Raw genomic sequence first — 18,682 nt, 5'->3', positions numbered from 1 at the left:
ACCCCTCCCTCCCAAATAACCTAATTTCCCCCTCCTTTACAATTTCAGCTCATTTCTTAATCTCAAGGAAACAAGATATTTTCACTGAACATTAAGCCTTATGTAGCTCTACAAAAAAAACTACATATTTAAAAGTATAAACATTACTGCACTGTAGAGTTTTAGAGGTAAGCACAGCACATGTGTATGTATATTTTCCACACTTCAACTACCTTATGAGGTTATAAAATATACAGCTCTGGAAAACATTAAAAGACTAACTCAGTTTCTTAATCAGTTTCTCTGGTTTTCTGCTATTTATAGGTATATGTTTGAGTAAAATGAACTTGTTGTTTTATTCTATAAACTACAGTCAACATTTCTTTCAAATTCCAAATAAAAATATTGTCATTTAGAGCATTTATTTGCAGAAAATGAGAAATGGCTGAAATAAAGATGTAAAGCTTCCAGACCTCAAATAATGCAAAGAAAACAAGTTCAAATTCATAGTTTCAGAAATCAATATTTGGTGGAATAACTCTGGTTTTACACACTTACACACTGCTTTTGGATAAATATATTTTACTCCTGGTGCAAAAATTCAATTAAAAAATGGGTAAAATCAAAGAAACACATCATTTTAAAGTGGTCTCTTATTTTTTTCCCAAAGCTATATAATAACACAAAATGTGTTAAAATTAACAACTAAGTCTCAGCTGAATAGAATATACACTATGTGAGTATAGTGTACAAAAAACATGACTGACACACTGTATGATGTTTCACATGGAGTGTTAAATTAACAATTACAAGGTTGCTTGAACAATGGTGATTTTGCTGTGTATTATGACTAAACGTGTTAAAGAGCATAACATAATTACTTCGTATTTCTTTGCAATTTTGGCCAGAATGTATCTCTTTTGTGAATATTAGAAAAGTATATATGATTTTATAAGATATGGCAGAAGAGGTTAACAATAATGTATTTGTATGTATATTGAAAAGAAAAATTATTTAAAATAACAAAGTAGATTCAGAGTCCTGCTGCTGAATTTGATGTGTCCAGTTGAAAAGCTAGCCAGAGCAAAGAACTACACATGTGATTTAGACTTTAGAGGGATTCTCTGTCGGGCATACAGCAGCTATTAGCCAATATTTGAAAAGCTTGGCTAGACAGTCTTACACAGGTTGGAAATGGTCTCTGTTAAATTCAGTGAAAGGAGGGGGAATTAGGTTATTTGCGAGGGGGTAAATCTGTAAATCTCCCACTTCTTAGTCTTAAGGTTGAGGGAATGAAGATAATTCTGCACAATATTGACTTAGACAAAACAAGAATTTGAAAAAAGGAAAAAAATTGTGAAGGAAAAACTGGTGTAAACACAGATTTACAGCAGGCTAGACTGTCTGGCTCAGAAGTATAAATACTGCTCAGAGCTTTCACCTCAGTGTATTCCCACTACCACACAGCAAACAGCAAGATGTGGAACGTCAGTGAAGTTGCCTTGCAGCTCCCTACTTCCAGAGCTTCTGAGCGGCTTCTTCAGCCACTGTGGGACTACCTGCTGTTCCATCATTACTCCCTGATCTCATCTCCGTTCTTCCCCGTCCTGCTGGCCTTCGCCAGCTACTTCATCTTCAGCTGTCCCTTTGCCATCCTGGACCTCCTGGGAGAGCAGGTTCCTGCCTTCTACAGCTACAAGATCCAGAAAGAGAGGAGACCCACCACCAGCATGATGATGAGGAGCCTGGGCATGGCGGTGTACAACCACCTGGTCTTCGTGGTTCCAGTGGTTCTGATTAACAATGCGGTGATGCCAGCTCCTCCTCTGCCTGCTATTGCTCCAACAGTCTGGGAGCTTTTCTCAGGGGGTCTTGGTGCCTTGCTCATCTTTGACACCCAGTACTTCTTCTGGCACATGGCTCACCACAAGAACGGCCACCTGTACAAGTGGGTCCACGCCATCCACCATGACTACATCTCGCCCTTCTCCTGGTCCACTGAACACCTCAGTGCTGTGGAGCTGATGACCGTGGGTTTATGGAGCAACCTGGACCCTCTGCTTCTACAGTGCCACCCCCTCACTACGTGGACCCTCACCATCTTCAGCATCTGGTTGTCTGTTGAGGACCACATCGGCTACGACCTGCCCTGGACCCCAAGCCGCCTGGTGCCATTTGGACTGCTTGGAGGAGCTCTAGCTCATGACCTTCACCACCAGAAACCCAGCAGCAACTTTGCTCCTTTCTTCAGTCACTGGGACAGACTCTTTGGCACCACCAACAATGTGGTGAAACAGACTGGAAAAAGCAAATTGGAAGAGAAAGATATTTAAACATGGTCAAGAGCCACATATTCTGTGCAAATAAGAATTTTGTTGTTTTAAAAAACATTACATTAACACTATTTATCTAATTTATTTTATTTTAATATTTAATTTTACATTATTATTTAACTTATTTATTATTTAATCATGTATTGTTATTATTTGTCCTGCATTAAACATGGTTAACATTAATAATATGAATAAATAATATTTTCTGATGTACTTCGTCTTGATTCTCTGCACCTGTGGTACCTTTGTTTTGTACTGGAAGGGCACTCATTAAGACAATATTTTGATAACACTGACACAGAGAGGCCCACCCACAGACCAACACACAGGGTTGGTCCACTTAGGACAAGGTTAGACTAATAGGGATGCTTGTTGTTATTGTTGCCACCACTCTCTTTTTCTTAAAAAAATGTGTGCCCAATTTCAATAAACAATATCAATATTTTCAGGATATTGTATATATTTACCTTGAATTAAGCTGCTATCAATATGTAGGAGAACTGTGGTTTGAGGTGGTGATTGAGGTGGAATGTCTGCAAAAATCTTAAAATTCTGCACTGCTCTCTTATGCATCAATTTGACTAAAGAACACTGCAGTACACTGTGAAGGTTCTAGCATAACATAAAAAAGACCAGAGAATAGGAAATCACTTCCAGCTTTCTTTAAAAAAGCTTTAATAAGATTCAATTCAATAAGGCCAGCAGAGAAACAATTTTAAAATACTCAAACATGATACACTCATGATGATATGTCTCCAATTCAACACAACTCTTTTTAAAAAACAATAAAATATTTAAAACTAAAGAAATCTCTTTAACTTAACATGGGAGAAAATAAAGATAGCAGAAAGAAGCCCCATAGGAGCTGATCAAACTAACAGCAGCTGTCAGTGCATACTCTTGTTGAGATACTGAACAAACATGTTGGCTATCTGCCCGATGTTTTCGGTTGGATGCATCTTAGTGTAACTGATGAACTGTCGTCGAAGCTTCCTCAATTCAGCCATGTTAAGACTTCTTGTGAGTTCTATGTATTTTGGTGTTGAGGAAATTAAATTAATAATGCAGTGAATCTTCAAAAAGAACGTTACATGAGAAAGACTTTACATTACGGAATATTACAAACCACTAAAGAAATTATGGTCAGCTCTTTGATCATTTTTTGCCTGATGCTACGCTGAATTCATTGTTGATTATTGGTAACAGAATCATAAAATACATCAGGTATCAGCAGCACTATTATTCCATTAATCTTTTCTTTGAAAATTCAAAGTTGTATCATTGTAGGACAACAAAGGTGTGCAAATTAAATTTTCCTCTGTGTAATGTGAGTGAAGGCTAAAGCTATTCCACTACAGTGAACGTCTGACAAAATGAAATGACTGTCTTTGAAGGTCACATAGTCATTCCAGGCAATCAGCATGCTTAACATTACGTCACAACTGCAAATGGCATTAACGTAGGCTATAAGGTAATGGATGAATAAGATCAGCAGCTGCGCTTGTTGTTCGTAATGAGGTAAACGTTTCATGTGTGAATTTTCCAGTTGGCTTTTCATTTCTAAGAAAGGTCAAGGCAATGAAAAATATGCGACAAAAGGATATCTTTTCTGTAGCTCCTGGAATCACAACGAGATCCCCTGGTACACTGGTCTTCTGAGAATCAAGAACAGCCTAGGAGAGAAACCAAAAATGAAAAGGAGCTTAAGTCAAATTAAGGCAATGTAATATGAACCAGAATATTTCTGGATGCTGAGATATACACATATAGCTGGGGGGGGGTTCAGGGTTGGAGGGACTGGAGCGTGAGATGCAGGAAGGGGTACAAAGGGAAAGGGGAGAGGAAAAAAGGAAATAACTGAAAACTGTACCATTAAGATATCCTGAGTGACTTTGTCCAACTCATATAAAAAGTTGGTAGATGACAGTGGTTGCTGAAACACAAAAACAGAGAGAAGCATTTACATTTACAACACAGGTCCAATGATATTAGAACAATGATAAATTGTCATTTTGCCTCAGTACATCCATCTGTTGTAGTGCTGTATAGTTTTAAAGCATTTGACCAAATTTGGGTATTCATATCAAATTTATCCTGCTTATTCCATCCTTAGTAACATTATCAATAAACAGCAGTGACCCAGTTCTTTGCAACAAAAGCGCCTCTGCCATGAAAAGTATGCACTATTACTTTAGATCACGAGTCCTTCATTTCTTTTTCTAAACTTAAGTTAATCATATATCATACATAAAGAATTGTGTTCCAGAACTGGACATGCATTGAACAATCTCATCAAAATATTGACCAGTCCCTAATCTCTGCCTGAGAAATTGCTAAAAATAGAAGATATAACAATAGAAGGCTTTCTTACACTCTGAGTGGACTGATTAGGTGGTGGTGCTTTCCGTTTGAAAATGGCATCAGAAATGGCTTCAAATGGAAGTGTGTCTTCTTTCTGAATTGTAAAGAGCGGACTGTCCCATCTGTTTCTTGAATCAGGGGCTTCAAATCTCAAAATGAGAGCATCCAGACTAGAACACCAAAAATACAACGTTAATGTCCTGGCTTTGTAAGTACAGTTTAACACAAAAGAAAGCATGCAAAACTATTGCTGTTTAAATGGCAATATACAATATCTAACCTCACTACTATATGATTAAATATGTTTCAAGTAACAAGAAAATTCAAGCCTACATTTCCTGGGTGTATTGACAATCTACTTCTCTTTCCTTATTCCACTCTGAGCTCAAATCAGCTGATGTCAGACAGAAGACCTGGAAAACCGCAACAAAACACAATAGATGCTTTTAGGTCTACTCAACAGCTGTTAGAGATCTGAATGGTTTTAAACACAGCTTTCTAATATCCAAAAATATACATACCAAACAGTGTGGTGTCTGTGCATGCTTAACCAGACAGAACAGTTCATATCTGTAACCTGTAAATCAGAGAGAGCTGTCATCAGACCTTATTCTGCATCATTACCTATTAGAGGATGCAAATTTTGAATCAAACAATAATTTAAAACAATAACAATAATTTAAAATGTACATATAAACTGACTTTTGTCAAGATAATATTTTAAACTTAGAACAGGAATATTTCCAATTTAACAAAACAGCTGACAGTAAAGATTTACCTTTAATATAATTCAAGGAATCCAGAATAACAATATCATCTTTGTTGAGTTTCCTGTTTTAAGAGAAGCACAGACTGGATATAAGATTGGAAAGTTTAAGAAGTAAAAAAAATCTCACTGTAGACAGAAACACTTTATGTTCAAATGCTTGTGGGCACCTCTTCTCCTAACTGTTTTAAGTTGTACCCATTGCTGACACAGGGTATTTTTGCAACAGTGATTTTTTTGGCAATATGACAAACACTGAAATAAAAAAATATATAATTTCAAGAATACTCCATTGCAACAAAACAAATATAAAATTGTATTTGGTGATATTATTGCATACAATATAATATAGCATGCCCCTACTTGAGACTTTTACCAGATTGTAACAAAAGTCAATGATCCAACATGTCATGGTTGTAATAATGCACTTCATATATCTAGGACTGAAGTAAAATAAATGATACTGGACAGATATAATCTGTCTCTGGTAGATATTTAATGTGGAATAAGAAAAGTTTCGGGGATGAAGTGGGATGGCGATCAAGTACAAAGCATTTTATTGACAGTAGAGATAGTTACTTCATTAAAAGCAGAACTCTCTTTTTTTTGTTTAATTACCATTAATTTTAGAAGAGCAGGTGTCCCAAAACGTTTGTCCATATAGTGTTTTCAGTCTTGTTAGAATAACGCAATATTATGAACTGACCTCTCCACCTCAGATCGCAAAGCACCTCTTAAATTCTTCTCGCTCTGGGAGTCTGTGGTAAAACAGTAGGGAGGACCAGGGACAGTTTGAACTTTTTTGTGATTTTTTTCAATAAATCAAAAACAATTTACACAAAGCCCATTTGCTAGATAATAAACTTGAATGTGTCAACTACTGAAACAATGCATTCAAGTGATGTTTTGAAATATGTAAAGGTTGTTAAACTTTTTTTAAATACAGTCACATTACAATCTCAGTGTACAGGGATGGTAGTACCATGTCTAATATATACATAATGAACCAATCAAATACTCAAAATGAGAAAGATTTATCATTCATGTTATTGGTCTCCCCTAATATATAAAATATGAAAAGATTTAGGACCCCTAATAATTTTCCTGATTTTCCATTATAAAACCATTGGTTTTTCTGATCAGCAGTTACAGTTAAATATATATTATAGCAGGTGAACACAGTGATATTTAAGAAGTGAAATAAAGTTTATAACTTTTATAGAAAGTGTGCGATAATTCTTTAAACAAAAACAGGCAGTCTCTGGTTGAAACACCTTAAATTCCTCCATTTAAAAACAAGCTAGAGTGATTATTACACTTACTGTGCACACGCTCAGTTACACAGTCTTACTACTGAGTGAAGACGTGCAGTTAATTACCTGCTGTTTACACTGTTTACGAGCGTTAGTTATACCCATAGGCTGTATCTAATGAGGCAGGAGACGCCAGGGACAGTTCTAACAAAAGTGTGGTGTTTTTTATGGTAAATATCTAACTTTTGTGTCAGATGTATTTTTAGGATACTGTCCTGAGATCAAATGTTTTAGAATCGCTGTTTTGATCAGGGAGGTCTCGCGCTGTGTTGCGTGGGTTTTTGTTGTATAAGTAGCAGTAGCTCTGTGTACTAATGCTGCTGAATTAAAGCACGTGCAGTATTTCACTGCTCGTGTTTCAGGATTTCTATAAAACCCACGCGCAGTCCGATATTCTGAGATTATCGTGCGGCTTTGAGATAAATCAGCAGCTTCTCACCGGCGTACACGGAGTTCCGGTCCACTCCCAGGCCTTCATCTCCCACAGTGTAAACTTTTCTCCCGGTTTTCTCAGTAAAATAGTCCTTTAACTCCTGCGCGCGCCGGGTTTTACCGCTGCACGGGTGACCGCACATTATTATCAGCGGCATTTTGGGGAGAAATCGCTGCTCTGAGTGGAGAGAAAACGTGCGCGCCTCATGAGCGCATGCTCCTCTCTATAGCGCACGAGGTGGACTGATCTGAGATCAGCCTGGAGAGGTAAACAGGATGTGATCACGGTCCTCCACGGTCCTCAGAGCTGGTTTATACAGAACCCGCCCACTAACTACAAAAAAATCACTCAACCGCTAGAGGGAGCCCGCGAGAGAGTCCTCAATGAATGAGGGTGAATGAAGCTGAACGGCTTTAAATGTTAACTAATTTTATGTTCAGGATATTTATGTAAATTTTTGTGCCAAATGTTTTAAGCAAAAAAATATATTCGGCCATCAAAATTTTAACAATCAAAACGAAAAAGTGTATGTGCAAATTCAAAATAGAGAAAAAATATAGAAAATTAATATATAAATACTTGGTTACTTTATTATTCTTTGCAATTATTTGAATAAATATTTGATTGTTGTGGATTTTGCTGCTAAATACTTATAATTCTGGAATCTCTCCTTGGTTCTGCTTTATTTTATTACTATTTTTTTTCTTTTTTTATGAGTTTTGGCACAGTTTTTACGAGTGGGCGGGTGTGTGCTGTTAATTTTACTTGTTTCTGCATGTAGTTCATTAATGTAAGGATTGTATTTGTAAACAGCGTAAATATAACAGTCAGAAAGATTACGCCATGATCAGCTCAGAGCGTCACTAACTTTAATTCAGAGCTCAGCTCATGTGTTTAAACACGGCTCAACCACTCACCTGTCTGTGTTTATGTGACCAGGCTGGCGCATGATAATGAGGTAGTGTCCGAATTCACTCCTTTTTCACCGCTAACTACATCCCTATATAGCGCTACACTAATGAGGGAGTAGGAAGCCATTTCTGTCACCAAGTGCTCACATTAGCGAGTTCTGATAAATATTAATGCTATTTGTCATATAGTTTCCAAATTTCAGATGCAAATTAGTTAACTGATTTCAGGACAGACTGAATTAAATCTAACCAGCATCACTGTGGCTCTAAGGGGCCCTACTTTGTGAAAGAATTCAAACAATTTAATTTTCTAAATTCTGCAGATATCCTGGTTTATTATTTTACGTTTATGTTAACCTGAAAATCAGTGTAATTTATGTATCAGATGCATTTTCATTACTATTCAATTAAACTGTCAGTGAGTGTATATGCTGACTATTTGACATTTTGTACAACTTTTTATTTTCATAGTAAGAATAAAATAAGAATACACATAATAGAAACATAAAATGATCAATCTAAAGAGTGATCACAATCCTACAATGGAATTATTAGAATTTAGAGAAAAATAGAATTCACTCCTTTCGTCTTCTTCAGTGAATGTGATTGATCAGTCAAAAGATGGTTGTTGTAACATTTTTATTTTTGCACTGGAGTTGCAAGGCTTGTGTCACACATGTTTGCAGGGCTGAGAACACTGAGCAAGGTGGATTTCTGGAAATTAAATGAATATGCTCATATGATTCAGTAATAACAGATTTTGTGTTGTTTAGTTGCAATAAAACACCACAGCTGGTATTGTTTTGTTGTCACAACATTGAAATTTTAACATTGTCAAAACCGTGAAATGCATTGACATATGTTCTAACATATACAGTGTGTTTAATTGTCAGATGAGGGAAATTTAAGTAGGTCTGGCTATATCAGCACATTTCTAAATGAGTGAATGAATCTACATGCAACAGACAGATATGTGTTCCTTCTAAATCTAAACTGTTCAAATGACCTAAAACAACAGTATCTTTACAGCGTAAAACGGCACTGGGATTATCTCTGTGTGTAATAAATGATGTTTTAGCTCTATGTAGTATCCAAAACACACACAAGTATCATTATCAGAATACTTTCTCCACTTCTGCCCCTGTTGTCTGGGCTGCTCAGTCATGGTTTGGATGCAGATATCTGTAAATCCACTTTGTAACAAAACCCATTGTTAAAAGCTCTAGTTAAATAAATATGACCTGAAACTCCACAATGTAGACTTCTGTCTTATTTTCAGATTGTTACCAGTTGACCCACTACATTACCCAGTATGAACCTTTACATTCAGAGGCAACTGTAGTAACTTGTCAACTTCATTTACACATTTTAAGTGAATTACAACAATTAAAAACATTTTAAAATGTGTCTTTTAATATTTGAATATAAAAAACTATAATCTAAAATGCATCATATGCATGATATCAAAAGATGCCCTGTTGGATATTAGTCATGAAAAAAGCAGCAGCAAATGTTAAGTGGATCCCAGCTCCCTATTCAGGCAGTTGTAAAATGGAAGTAAAGCACTGCGGATGTTGCTGTGTTTCAGCAGAAATGTCCGTATAATCAGTGGATGAAAAACTGAGAAATTCCTATCTTTTCCTTTTTGCAACGTAGTTTTTCAAAAGCTTTACCACAAAGTCCATGTCCTGAAGGGGAAAAAGCACAAGAAAAGAACAACATTGTTTAAAATATTTTTCAGGTTCATACTCAATTCTAAACTGTTCAAGACTACTAAATTCATGAGGGACACAGTTTAGAGATAACTGTGGACCACTAGAGAAACTGAGATCTTCCTAAAATATGAGGAATTTTGTGTAAATAAAGTAGCTGTAATGACCTGGTCGACAGGACCTGTCCTTTGCTGGGGAACCTGCATGGCTCTCTGCTCCAGCTTCAGCTCGGATGACTCTACATAGCTGTCTGGAATACTCTTCCTACCCATAAAATGTCCTAAAAAAAGAGAAGACATGAAGCATTTGGGGAAAAAAAGATGATATTGTCACTGTCCAATGAAAAACATATATCTCCAAAGCTGCAAATTTACTTTCAGTAGAAGTCAATGTAAGAATTATTTATTTCAGGTAGTTTTGGAGAATTTCTATTGGTCCATTTAAAAAGAAATTGGGATAATTGTTTTTCGTTAAACATCAACAATATGCAATTAATACAAATGGTTCTTGCTTTTATGCTTGTTTATGTGGCAAAACTGCCCTAAGTTTACATCAATTTATAAAAGAGGAGCAGCACAGAGATGCTCAGGGAGAATAGTAAAACTGAAAACACAGATACCACACATGAGAACACAGAGGTACAAGCAGATGCTGCTTAATGCTACAAATGCTTTAAATCATTAAAAAAACTTACCTGTTGCCCAAAGATTCCCCCGTGGATTTACTTTGATTTTTGAAATTTTGTTTCTCAGCTCAGTTAAATCGAGACTGACTGATGCACTTTTCGGAAAGTAGGACAGCATCACCAAGGAAATAAAGAGCAGTCCAATTTTGCAGATTCGGTTTAAAGATCTCCCGGTCATCCTTTGGCTGATGTCTAAATGACTAAAAAAGTGTTGGAAAGTGTTCTTCCTTTCTGTTCTACAGTTAAGGCAGTTTCTTTGCTCCGGGTGAGCTGGTGAACATTTATAGGAGTGCAGGTGGGAGGGCTGTGATGAGCTCACACTGCTGAGTCACAGGGAATTGCGCTAATTGGTCCCTGTTCTGGAACCAAACACAGCGTATCCTTCATTACAAAGAAATCACACCCTAATTAAAATACTTATACAATTTATTATTCATAGTGTTAAAAATTAAAGTAAATGACTAACATTTGTACATTTAAATATATAAATAAATAAATGCACACAAGAACATTATTAAACTGTATTATATATAATATTATGTATGGGGGACAAGAAGGAGTAAAGTCCATTCCAGCTATAGCTCTCCTCAGAGATGAGACATGTGACTGAAAAATACACACTCCTCTACGTCAAAGCTTTCCACTGAAGAGGGGAAACAAGCTCAGATAAGGATGACCCATTTCCAGTTACTTGCTGTATGTAATAAAATACTTTGTTTTACCCTATTTCCTTGTGTTGTGCAGAGCTCATAGTGGGGGTGTAGAATGCAGGTATACTTATTATCAAAAGCATCACCTGCTTCTTACACAGAGATCAGTGAAGAAGCGCAGACGCAAGGAAATTCCATTGCTTTCATGTCATCCTGAACTCATTTATTTAACTCATTTTATTTAAAAAGTTTATGGTTCTGGTAATATTATGAACAATTATAAAAAAATAAATGTACTACTTTTCCATTATCCTCAAATACATTTCAATTCTGATTTCTGATTACGTGCACACTCCAGAAAAAACAACAAAAAAACAACCCACACCATCTTGTGATTTCCCCTTCTGGCCCCATCTAGGGAAAAATGCTGAGGTAGTTCAGTGACACTCTCTTATACCCCATTTCACTCAGAAATACATCACAATATAGTGAAATGTAGCTGCAACTTCTTTATTAGGATGATGTGTGCAAAAAAATGTAAACATCTCAGTAATAAAAATTCTCGCATCCGGATGTCAATAAATTTGCAGCAGGATGAGGGAGTTTCCAGTGGGTTGTATTTCTAGGAACCTAGATGTATAATAAAATAAATGTACATACAATAAAGATTAAAATAAATATATAGGACAAACTGAAGTCATAATTAATCATTTGAAGATTCTATTAGAATTCTTTAGGATATTAGGATTCAGCATTACTGATTTTTTTTATTTAACTGTAATTTTACTGTATTATTAAGAAACTGTGGTTATATGAGGTAATATTTTTAAATAAAGCTTTGCCATTAATACTAACAGTAAACAATTGTATGCTTCTTGCGTAAGTTAGCTACCCCTGAGATGTTAATTATATTGCCCGTGAGGATTTTCTGTATTTGTCTGTTAACTGGTAAAGCTCATTAGAGCAGTGGACTGGGGCTTTCAGCAGAGCATTAGCTTTTTGAAAGTAGTACACCACTGCATTCTTCATTATAAAAGGCATATTTGTGTAAAATCCTTTAATATTTATCTACTGTACTCTGCTCCTTAATCGACATGCATTCTGTGTGTAAAATATATGTGCACAGCATAGGGCTGTTCTAATCAGGTTATATAAGTCTCTAAATGTTGAGTTTCAGGAATTTCTAGGCTATTCAAATATGTCTTAAAGAGAACCTACTCTCTAGGACATTTTTACATTAATAGCTACAGCATATTGCTCTGTAATAATAAAATATACCAGCCCTGTTTAAAAAAATAGTTGCAAATATAACAGAATTTAGATAGGGTACCAGCGTCATAAAGGATCTTACGCACTAATTCTGTATGTGTAGCTCAATAAATATTATCCATAGCAGTCAATATTGTTCCTGGAAAACTTTATCTTCCTTCTGAATAGCATTGCAATCTGACACTTCCTTCTGGGTGATGATGGGTGTATATTAAGATATTCTGGACTGATTTATTTTGTTTAATAGGGATTTTTTAAAAGTACTGTTTTATATTATATTTAGTATTAATCCAGCATGATTGACCTACCTAACCATTTAGCTTCCAGTACTTTTAAAACTTCACAATTAATATTTAATTCCCATTTTAACAACATTTAAACTACAAATATGTTGTCGCTGTCCAAGATCCAATCTCTATTTTTGTTTTTAGTTTACTATATAAACACTATTTCGATTTTTATTTCTACTAAAAATTCAACTCCTTTATATTACTATTATAATTTCTAAGGTTTATCAAAGTAAGCAGATCTATGTAATGATCTTGAATCAGATTCCTCTTTTCTAAATCAATGTCACAAACACATTCTTCCCAGACAGCAATTCTGCTCCGAGAAGCTTAATGAAGTATTCTTATTTATTAATACCTTTACCTTTTACACCAAAAAATCATAACTAGGTCACCTTTGTTACTCTTTTTACTTGAATACAATGACATAACAGGTTGGTTTGGTTCATTTTTTTATTTATTCCATGCAAAATTCAGCCAGGAATAAAAATAATTAACACTGAAATGTGTTTCGTATGGCATGACTTAATTGATACAAATATTACAAAAATATATATTTTCTTATATTTCTTCACTCTGGTTTGTAAATTATGACATAATTAAAATAGATTTTACCAGCATTAAATTGAGCAAATAAATATGCTTTATTTTAACAGGCATATTTAACAAACTTTAAAAACTGGCCTACAGCAGGGTTTCCACACCGTTCCTCTCTTAATCCGTTTTTGTTTGAGGAGTGTCACTCTCTTTGTAGCAAAACAAAAAGTCCCAGCATACATAGTACTATGTACTGTATGGAAAAAAGAAAAAAAAAAAACATTTGAGAAAGAACATGCCATGTAATAAGCAATTTTTTTCCGTTTTTAATAATGCAGACTGGGCTTACCTTAAATTTAGGATAGTCGTTCATTAGAATTGTAACAATTCCTATGTAAGGAACAAACCTACAGAGGGAAAAAGAATAAAAACTGTAAACCACAAAAAGCCTTGTGTAAACATGTGAGTTCAGTAATAAATAATAAGCTACAGAACAACAGTAAGCATCACTGTTGGAGATGCAGCCTGTGTGTCTGTGCTAAACTAGAACTTACCCTCTGGCTCTGCCCACCACATCTTTCTTCTCCAGCCAGTGCTGCCCCCGCTTGTACAGGCCTCGGTCATCCACAGAGTTATTATCACCTTTCGTCAGGAACTTGATATCTCCATTTTCTCTAAAAAGATGAACACAATCACAACTGGAGTTGCTTTCAGCTATTTAATGTTGAATATTAGTACAGAATACATAATAATAAGAGGTTAATTACTCAAGAACATAATATAATAATCACACGTTTTTAGTCTAGTTTTTTTGTTACTAATTACTAGACACATAAAGGTAGCTGTGGCCAAAAGCTGCTTCTGTTTCTGCTGTATTGTTCTCTTTGAGTATATTTCCACCAGGAGCATGATGGGGAGTCCCAAAAGACTTGCAAATAGTGACCCTGCCAGATTCTCAGTCTTACACCAAATGATTTAGACGATGGGCACACACAGTAACACTAGCAAGATTTCAATCATTTTATTTGGACATTAATTTTGGACATTTGTCAGCAATAGTGAAATCACTTGAACAGTCATTTGGTTTAAAGCCAGCATAGCTTACATGATGTGGTGACTCAGAAAAGAGACCTTTGATATTAGAAGTAAACCTGCTCTTAAAGCAGCATTATGGGTAAATTGGTAATTTTTTGGCTTCTGGTCTCCCTCTACAGTCATTAATAGGAATTTGGACCCTGAGCCACCTCTCAAAAAAGACATGCGTGACTGCACATCAGTGATGAACAGATCCAGTCCTGAATTGTTGGTCTGGGTTGCTTCATTAGGGCAAGTTTGAGTCCATCCCTCTAGTACTGTGGCTGTGCACTCATGCATTACATGCTTATATGCATTTAGTGATAAGCTAAATTAAAAAAGAAGCAGATATTTGCAACACCCTTCACATTTGATATTTTGATTTGAACCAAACTATATGGTCTGGACCAAAAAAGGTAGGTCTAAAACCATAAAACAAATATTTATGGAAAATTCAGTATTTTTGTGTTTGCTAAGATTCAACTTCATTAATACAGCCTGCGCAAATGTCTGGACAACATAGGTGTTGCAAAATTTTAATAAGCTCTCATTTACTAGCAAATCAGGCCTGAGGAATGTTACCATCATCTGAATAAACTGAACAATCATACTAGTGTCTACAAGGCAGGGGAAGACTGTAAGAATGTTTCAGAAGTGTTTTCAGTTTGCTTTCTAAACATTGAAGAAACTGCAGCTCGGCAAAACTGTGAAGGTCAAAAACAGATCTAAAAGATAAGAAAACCCTCAGAGAGAACAACTTGTACAGTGGTAAAAAAAAAGCAAATACTTAAGACATCTATTGCATAAACAATCTTAATGGAAGTGTCAATTGTAAAATCCTGTCCAATAAATAAACTCAAATAAAGCAGGCTATAGGACTTTTAGAGAAACAAGCTAATGTCTGAAAAGTGCTGCAGACTATTCAAGCCAAAATAGGACTCTTTGACCACAATCAGCAAAGGTACATTTGAAAACATACATTAAAATGAACTGCATTTCAGAAAAAAAACATATGCTAAATTAAAGCACTGAGGTGGATATGTCATATTTTTGGTATGTTGCTGCCAGTGGCATTAGTAATATTGCAATGGTAGAGTAAAAAGTAGATTTTACAAAGTAAAAAATCCTAGATAAAAGTATCAAACATCTGAACAAACTGAAGTTTTTAAAATGGCATTTACAGTCCCCTGATCTAAACGTGATATTCATGTTGTGGAGAGACCTTAAACAGACTTAGTAAGCAAGACAATTGAAAAATTTATCTGAACTAGAGGCCTCTTGCAAAAACAACTAAAAGATTTGCTGAAATGCAGGCAGTGATTTCCTACAAATGTGGGTTTTTTAAACTTCTGACAACTGACTACTAACTTTTAACCCAAAACCTGTTAAACATCTAAGTAATCGCTCTTCAAGTCATAAACACAACAGAAAACAGTGGGATTTTGAATAAACTGTTCAGAGTACACTGCATTCTTATAATAATAAAAGAAAATCGAGAGACTCCAGCTGATGTGTTTGTGGTCTAAGTATTCTAGGCTGAAATACAGATATTAAAATATACATTTAAAACATTTATTTACTTACTTCTCGTGGATTTTGAGCACTCTGTGCACAATGGGGATGTCTCTTCCTTCAATCTTGAACACCACAATTTCTCCCACTCTTATTGGCTCCTCCACATGGTTGGTGAGAAAGAGGAGGTCTCCTCTGTGAAATGCAGGCTCCATGCTCCCACTGAGTTTTAATAAACAAAACAGTCATTCATGCAGAAACATAGATACATCTTCAGTTGTAACATTATTTGTTCTACACTGTAAATTAACACTAAGGTCATATTAAGGAACACATAAGGAATCATGTAGTAACTTAAAAAACACTGTGAAGCATTTAACAAAGGTAACTCTTGCTCTTATTTTCCTGGGGCAGTCCTGATGAGAGCCTGTTTCATCATAACGTTTTTGATGGTCTTTAAGACTGCACTTGATACTTTAAAAGTTTTTGGAATTTTTCAGATTGACTGACCATTAATTAAAGTGATTTTTTTCTTTACTCAGTTGAGTAGTTCCTGCCATAAAGTGCATTAGATCATTACTCAAATATGACTATATTCACTATATAACAGCTCTACCTCTTCTCAACACAACTGATGCTTTTAAGCACATTAAGAGGGCAAAACTCTTGAAACAGCTGTTTCAGCTGTTAATCGAAAGCCAATACAAGTGACTCTACCTTACAAAGCTGACTGAGAAAATCCAGCCAAGATGTGCAAAGCTTTTGTTTTTACTAAATAAATCCATATGTTTTTCTTCATTGGATGAGTTTAGTATTAATCTACATTGCAGAACAATGTAAGGTGTGTCCCAACATTTGACTGGTAGGAACATCTAAAGCATACGGTTCCACTAGTGTGATTCTGTTGCTCTTATGCACATTGATACAAAAGGACAGTTATCTATATAAAAGCGAATTTTATATTATCTAATTTGCATACAGCTGCTGATAGGCTGATACAGTGGGCAGGTGTGGAGCTTCCGTTATGGACTCCTATCTTCATGATTATTCACAGCAGTTCAGATGTTCTTACCTGAGAACCACTACAATGGGACTTTCACTCCCAGTGACCACCATTAACCCCTTCCAGATCATCAGAGCTGAAGAAACGATCATCCCGAAGTTCAGCACCTGATAATAGAGCTGAAACAGAGAGGAATACGGGTGAGGAACTCTCCGGAACAGCTGCTGAACTCCCTCCTCTTCATTCTCCTCAGTAGAAGCTGCAGAAACCCCGCAGCAGCAGAGAGAGAGAGTTATAGAGGCTGATCTGCTCCGCGGACTGAGGGAGAATCTGTAGTTAGTTAAAGTGTGGATTCTGCTCTAGAGGAGAGGAGAGCTGAACTCAGGAGGGAAATTAAAGATGACGTATTGTAAGACTGAGACACAGACCTGCCGCTTATTCATCCGCCGAACATCGTCCAGAAAGTCCAGAGAGAGCATTTTACCGCGGAGATCCTCTGATTATAATCACACTGAGCTTAAACTCTCTCTCTACACTCCTCACAGCGGAGCAGGAGGATAAAAAACTGTAGTAAAGTTACTGAATCGCTGCAGCGGTTAAACTTCCTGTGTTTTAGCCTCCGGAGGAAACAGCTAAAGAGCTGTGCTTAAAATAAGAGCACGCTGTCAGTCAGTCACACACCACTGCAGTCCTGCAGCACTCACACACACTGTGGGGTTTTATTATTGAGAATTACCAGAGAACACAGTTACAAACAGGTCATTATATATATACACACATCTCTGGACAACACAAATATTGCTATTTAGAGCATTTATTTGCAGAAAATGGGAAATAGTCAAAATAATGAAAAGGGTACAGTGCTTTCAAACCTCAAAAATGCAAAGTAAACAAGTTTTAATCTATTTAGAAACAACAATGCTAATGTTTTAAGAGTTCAGAAATCAATGTTTGGTGGAATTACCCTGATTATTAATCATGCATTTTGGCATGTTTTCCACAAGTCTTTCACACTGCTTTTGGGTGAACTTATTCCACTCCTGGCACAAAAATTCAAGCAGTTCAGCTTGGTTTGATGGCTTGTGACCAACTTACATTTTACATAGTTACATTCAGATGTTTTTCAATGGGGTTCAGGTCTGTAGACTGACCGTCAACTTAGTATATAAGTACAAAAATACAAGAGTATGTCTATCTGGTAAGAGAAAAAATATATTTTTCAACAAAATGAAATTGTTTCAGTATGTGCATTAATTTTGCAGATTTGTTTTACAGTGTATACTACACAAAGATTAATCCAATTATGAGAAAGGGTTAAGGTGGCCAATTGTTTGTCCTCCCAAAAATATAATTAATTCCATTGAGCAGTGTTTTACAAGCTGTGGGTGCGGGTACCACTGGTAGTACTTAAAGCATCCCAAGGTGGTACACTAGATGACCTAAGAAAAAAATCTGCTTGCATTAAAATATTAATGAACGATATCTATAAAATTTCCCACCTGTAATTTTTCCTAACAATTAATTTGTTTGTGTTAGTGTTTTACCTGTTAAAACTTGTATAGCTTACATTTCAGGCCCTCACTTTTATAATTATTAACATCAAAGTAAGAGTAAAACCCTGTGGAATACCATAAGATATGCTGTATCAATCAACAGTCACCAACAGATCACAGCAGTTTCCACATAATAGTTAATAGCTAAATAAGGTAGTTAACACTGTAGTTCACTGCTTTCCACTCTTGTTGTTTTCCTCTGTTGAAATCATTCTGAAATTCTCAGTAGGAATACTGTTCTACTTGTAGGCAGTAAGTTTAATTTGGTCATGGTGGAACATGGTCTAAACAGTTAGAAAATCAC

At 35.8% G+C, this 18,682-nt stretch overlaps 4 protein-coding genes across 4 annotated transcripts; 1 reads left to right on the top strand and 3 right to left on the bottom strand.

The window, feature by feature from the left end:
* The first annotated feature begins 1,360 nt into the window (after positions 1 to 1,360).
* Positions 1,361 to 2,318, top strand: LOC111194838 (cholesterol 25-hydroxylase-like protein 1, member 1). The gene has a single exon (XM_022679982.2). The coding sequence runs from the start codon at positions 1,458 to 1,460 to the stop codon at positions 2,310 to 2,312; it is 855 nt and encodes a 284-aa protein (XP_022535703.1). The 5' UTR covers positions 1,361 to 1,457; the 3' UTR covers positions 2,313 to 2,318.
* A 652-nt stretch (positions 2,319 to 2,970) lies between these two features.
* Positions 2,971 to 7,450, bottom strand: kti12 (KTI12 chromatin associated homolog). The gene is made up of 9 exons (XM_007235665.4): positions 7,192 to 7,450; positions 6,146 to 6,197; positions 5,452 to 5,504; positions 5,195 to 5,250; positions 5,007 to 5,086; positions 4,684 to 4,843; positions 4,183 to 4,245; positions 3,917 to 3,985; positions 2,971 to 3,343 (listed from the first exon to the last, which is right to left on the bottom strand). The coding sequence occupies exons 1-9, from the start codon at positions 7,340 to 7,342 to the stop codon at positions 3,200 to 3,202; spliced, it is 828 nt and encodes a 275-aa protein (XP_007235727.3). The 5' UTR covers positions 7,343 to 7,450; the 3' UTR covers positions 2,971 to 3,199.
* A 1,270-nt stretch (positions 7,451 to 8,720) lies between these two features.
* Positions 8,721 to 10,781, bottom strand: nmba (neuromedin Ba). The gene is made up of 3 exons (XM_007235669.4): positions 10,503 to 10,781; positions 9,976 to 10,088; positions 8,721 to 9,784 (listed from the first exon to the last, which is right to left on the bottom strand). Exons 1-3 carry the CDS (start codon positions 10,669 to 10,671, stop codon positions 9,728 to 9,730), a joined length of 339 nt encoding a protein of 112 aa, XP_007235731.2. The 5' UTR covers positions 10,672 to 10,781; the 3' UTR covers positions 8,721 to 9,727.
* Positions 10,782 to 13,138: 2,357 nt separating this feature from the next.
* On the bottom strand, positions 13,139 to 17,459 carry LOC103041208 (signal peptidase complex catalytic subunit SEC11A). Its single transcript, XM_007235668.4, has 6 exons — positions 17,254 to 17,459; positions 16,895 to 17,004; positions 15,895 to 16,044; positions 13,791 to 13,910; positions 13,586 to 13,643; positions 13,139 to 13,489 (listed from the first exon to the last, which is right to left on the bottom strand). Exons 1-6 carry the CDS (start codon positions 17,302 to 17,304, stop codon positions 13,439 to 13,441), a joined length of 540 nt encoding a protein of 179 aa, XP_007235730.1. The 5' UTR covers positions 17,305 to 17,459; the 3' UTR covers positions 13,139 to 13,438.
* Between the last annotated feature and the right edge of the window lie 1,223 nt (positions 17,460 to 18,682).

Source organism: Astyanax mexicanus, chromosome 9 (assembly GCF_023375975.1).
Source record: "Astyanax mexicanus isolate ESR-SI-001 chromosome 9, AstMex3_surface, whole genome shotgun sequence".
NCBI lineage: Eukaryota > Metazoa > Chordata > Actinopteri > Characiformes > Acestrorhamphidae > Astyanax > Astyanax mexicanus.
This window is presented reverse-complemented; position numbering and strand designations above follow the sequence as displayed.

What these genes read in the sequence shown, in the direction of transcription:
- LOC111194838 (XM_022679982.2), top strand. Translation starts at nt 1,458, where the DNA reads ATGTGGAACGTCAGTGAAGTTGCCTTGCAGCTCCCTACTTCCAGAGCT.
- kti12 (XM_007235665.4), bottom strand. Translation starts at nt 7,342, where the DNA reads ATGCCGCTGATAATAATGTGCGGTCACCCGTGCAGCGGTAAAACCCGG. An exon ending in CCGGAACTCCGTGTACGCCG is followed by an intron (nt 6,198 to 7,191) that starts GTGAGAAGCTGC and finishes GTTTTACCACAG; the next exon opens with ACTCCCAGAGCGAGAAGAAT. An exon ending in CTAATCAGTCCACTCAGAGT is followed by an intron (nt 4,246 to 4,683) that starts GTAAGAAAGCCT and finishes TTTGTGTTTCAG; the next exon opens with CAACCACTGTCATCTACCAA.
- nmba (XM_007235669.4), bottom strand. Translation starts at nt 10,671, where the DNA reads ATGACCGGGAGATCTTTAAACCGAATCTGCAAAATTGGACTGCTCTTT. An exon ending in GGGGAATCTTTGGGCAACAG is followed by an intron (nt 10,089 to 10,502) that starts GTAAGTTTTTTT and finishes CTCTTTTTTTAG; the next exon opens with GACATTTTATGGGTAGGAAG. An exon ending in GGACAGGTCCTGTCGACCAG is followed by an intron (nt 9,785 to 9,975) that starts GTCATTACAGCT and finishes TTTCCCCTTCAG; the next exon opens with GACATGGACTTTGTGGTAAA.
- LOC103041208 (XM_007235668.4), bottom strand. Translation starts at nt 17,304, where the DNA reads ATGCTCTCTCTGGACTTTCTGGACGATGTTCGGCGGATGAATAAGCGG. An exon ending in GTGCTCAAAATCCACGAGAA is followed by an intron (nt 13,911 to 15,894) that starts GTAAGTAAATAA and finishes TCATCTTTTTAG; the next exon opens with AGAAAATGGAGATATCAAGT. An exon ending in ACGACTATCCTAAATTTAAG is followed by an intron (nt 13,490 to 13,585) that starts GTAAGCCCAGTC and finishes TTTTCCATACAG; the next exon opens with TACATAGTACTATGTATGCT.